This window comes from Astatotilapia calliptera, chromosome 4 (genome assembly GCF_964374335.1).
Source record: "Astatotilapia calliptera chromosome 4, fAstCal68.1, whole genome shotgun sequence".
Classification (NCBI taxonomy): domain Eukaryota; kingdom Metazoa; phylum Chordata; class Actinopteri; order Cichliformes; family Cichlidae; genus Astatotilapia; species Astatotilapia calliptera.
The window spans coordinates 20754129-20757842 of NC_137425.1; the positions used below are offsets into that span (position 1 = coordinate 20754129).

The 3714-nt window shown below is 38.5% G+C and overlaps 1 protein-coding gene across 1 annotated transcript; it reads right to left on the reverse strand.

Moving 5' to 3' along the window:
• Positions 1-517: 517 nt before the first annotated feature.
• Positions 518-3388, reverse strand: LOC145428298 (uncharacterized). The gene is made up of 3 exons (XM_080300387.1): positions 2761-3388; positions 2370-2651; positions 518-1874 (listed from the first exon to the last, which is right to left on the reverse strand). The coding sequence occupies exons 1-3, from the start codon at positions 2975-2977 to the stop codon at positions 844-846; spliced, it is 1530 nt and encodes a 509-aa protein (XP_080156513.1). The 5' UTR covers positions 2978-3388; the 3' UTR covers positions 518-843.
• Between the last annotated feature and the right edge of the window lie 326 nt (positions 3389-3714).

A 3714-nucleotide genomic window follows, 5' to 3' on the forward strand; every position in this document is an offset into this window, starting at 1 on the left:
GGTAAAAGATTGCATGTAACTTTGTTGTTTGCAAAACTTGTGGATACATTTTTAAATTAAAAATTTCTATTTGCATTTCAAGTTATGAAGATATTTTGTTAAAAATGTTTGTGGTGTTACAGTAAAAACGTAACTTTTTTTACAGCTTCACATTGCAAATGCAGAGTACTGTGACTTTGTTGTGTGGAACCGCAATGACATATTTGTTGAAAGGATTTTGCCTGACCTTGAGTTTTGGGATGATGCGATTCCTAAAGTTGAGTGTTTTTTTAGAAACAGTATACTCCCAGAAATACTGGGACAGCAAGTTACAAACATACATGTGTAATGTGATAAAAGGACGACAACATAATGACATTTTGAATATTGTTATGACCTGATGGTAGTCATGAGTTCTGGCTATTGTATTTGCTCTGACGTAGCATTAGAGCACAAATTGTCATTTAATTTTATTGTACATTTAATTGTGTCATTTAAGTGTTGTGTAACACTACACAATGATTAAATGCTATTGAGGCAGCATAATAATACATTGGTGGTTTATTTACAAGATTAGACTTTTAAACAAATAAACAAAATAGATTGCAATCCATCTCACAGTATAATACTGTACAAACTGCCAGCACAATTTGACAGTTGGAGAAAAATATTTCATTTGAAAACATTTACAGACTAATCAGGAGTCAGGACTTAGGTACTACTATTACTCTACCCTGTTCTACTTATCACCAGAGCCAAGCAGCAGATACTGGACACTACTCTTCCTCTCCACCCCCTTCTGTGAGCCGTGACAGTGACAAGACATTTAATTTTTTTTAACTGATTGATTACCACCCACCCCCCTTACTCCAGTGGGACAACAGACTCGGAGAGATTTGATAAGGCACAACAAATTACCCCAATCTTGTCGATCAATGCATGTGTCTCACCTGGCTTTGTGGACATGTTCTCTATTGGCATAGCCCTGCTCTGCAGAATTTGATATTTCCTCCTGACTAAACCTATGACTCGCTCAACATGGATACGCAAATTGGCTATTTTCCTTGTCTCTGCCACTTCATAGGCTGACAGCTGTTTTCTCCCTTTAGTGAATGCCGGTGTCTGTAGTGAAGCACAGTAAAACCCCACATTATCGCCAATATTGAACCCACGATCTGCAAGGACAATATCTCCAGGTAACAAGTTATTTAGGAGGCCACTCTCTATTGTGATCTGCTTATCGCTAACTCTCCCTCCCCAGGCAGAAGATATGTAAGTGACGTAGCCTTGGGGGGCAACACCAATCAAAAATTTTACAGTGTGATGGTGCTTGTAGTTGGACCAAGTTTGAGCTTGTGCAAGAAGATTAGATGGTCTCTCAATAAAGACTTCAAAGCAATCAACAATCACAGCCACTTTACATCCAAATGCCTGTCTGAAACTCAGTGGCATCGTAGCTTGAAGAACATGTCGCTCTGGCCACTCAATTAGGAACTCTAACCTTTTATGAAGTATGTCAATTACTTTATGCCAAACTCTAGAAGCAGTGGACAGAGAAATATTGAACCTGAAAGCTAAATCTTTCAGGGGCAGATTTAGTCTCAGCCTCAGCAAAACTAGTATGAATTGTTCAAATTTGGACAACAAAGACATAGGTCCCGAGGTGATATAGGGCTCGCACAGTTCAAAAATCTGAATTAAAACTAAGAAGTTGGGGAGCCCTGTGTAGAACTTTGTCTTGTCTTCATTTTTTTCAAAAGCCTCCTGGCTGAACTGTGTGTCCAGAGCCTTGCTCCGAAGATCAACCAGCTCTGCTGTGTTCTGTCTCAAAACATCCTCCATCTTCTCGATGTCATCCATCGTCAGCTCTGTCTGGCATCCAGCATCCGCACAGCCTGCAATATAACAGTGGGGGAGCATAATCAGCATAATAGAGGCAACCTCAATTTTTACTCATTTTCACTGTAGGAGTTTTTTTAGTGGGCTATTAGAATCTGGTGTAATGTGTTTAATTCACTATGTTAATTTAATGTAATTATTTTTTTTAATCAACAAAAAAACATGTTGCGTCTAAACAAAAAATATATTTATATGTTTCTCACCACAGAAACCTTACATTACGGATATCTTTACTTATCTGTGAAAGGAGACTGTCTGGAATCTGGCAATATAAGAACCATAGCAGTGTACAAAAACCTGTGGTGTGTGCCTGACGGTAATAAGTGCCACTTTTTCTTTTTTTCTGAATAAAATGGTATGGATTTACTCTGTGATTAAAAAAAATCACAAACATGTAATATGTAACTTGGACCATAATCATTACAGATAATGGCATCTTTTTCTCTTTGACATGATTCTTGTTTGTTTTACATCTCAGCACAATATCTTACCTGGATAAGTGAATGTCTCATTCACACTGAAGTCTTCTGGTTGTGGATTCTCAGCTGGAAGCTGCAGTTCGGGGTTCTCCACTGTCACTAGGCTCAAATCCGGGCTCTCAGCCGTCTGTTGCATATCCAAAATCGCCTCTGCACATCGATGCTGTTCTGCCTTAAGCTTCATTCTTTTCTCTCGTTTGAGAACTGATTCCGATCTGGGTTTTCGTTCGTAGCCGAGATTGACCGTCGGAGCCCAGTCCTCCGACTCGTCGTCATCCAAAGCACTTGGGCAGCCTATAGTCCCAATCAAGTCAATATTAGACTACTAACTTAAAAGCACTAAGTAAACGAGAATGTAACGACAACCTAATGCTAATAAGTTCGTTTGCAAACATAACATTACCTCTGACGAAGTGGTCGCTGCAGACACGGGCATTGGCAGACTCTGCTCCTCCCAACTGTAAACGTAAATTTAAAATCCATTTTTTCCTACGTTTTTCGGTTAGAATTTTCCATTTTTCTCCTCTTCGTTGGGCTATTTTTGGTACCCTAAAATACCGTTTATCAGTTTCTCTGGTCGACCTACTGGAGCATCCGTAAACACAACAGGACATAGGCATTTTGCGTACTGTCTGTCTGTGATTTTGCGCTTATCTTTTTCACTTGGGGTTAATTTTCTACGTAACATGAGCTGAGAAGCAGCAGCAACGCTAGGCTAATGCTAGGCTAACAAGCTGGCTAGCTAGCAAGTTCAAAACCTGGTTCTAAACTGAAAGAAGGTACAAAAACAGTTTACTTCCAAGCCAGAGTATCACGCAAAAAATCACAGAAATTATCTCTTGAGCTCAAGCTGCTCCATCTGAACCCAGGTTTGCTCAAACTAATGCAATAAAAAAATGTGGGTGCCATGAACATGCAGACTGATCTGTGCAAAGTGAGGAGGATAGCAGTGACATGGCATTTTCAAACCATATCTTTTAAAAGCCTGCACTGAGAAGCAAAATTTCTAGCTTACTTAGTTTTTCCAATTCAAGACAACTCAAATAAACTGGGTTGATCAGCTTTTTGAATAAAAACTACTGGTAACTTATTTAAACAAACTGATAAAAATTGAGTTTAGTATATCCTTACATTTTTTTAATTAAACACAATGTTAGATTTTACAGTGTACATGATAATGGAGTGCTGCTGGAATAAAATAATAAAATCTTTATGTTTCTTGGGGCTTAAATTGCAAAATGTGAACAAATGCCTAAAAACGTTCCAGAAGCTCGTCGTCCAAACTGCAGTGTAATTATAAAACAGAAAACCTCTGTTAAATAACAGAAAATGCCCTATTTAATTATTTTGTGTGGAC

Coding starts and splice junctions, on each gene's coding strand:
- LOC145428298 (XM_080300387.1), bottom strand. CDS start 2,977: ATGCCTATGTCCTGTTGTGTTTACGGATGCTCCAGTAGGTCGACCAGA. Junction 2,652..2,760: donor CAGCGACCACTTCGTCAGAG/GTAATGTTATGT, acceptor TTGGGACTATAG/GCTGCCCAAGTGCTTTGGAT. Junction 1,875..2,369: donor TGAGACATTCACTTATCCAG/GTAAGATATTGT, acceptor GTTATATTGCAG/GCTGTGCGGATGCTGGATGC.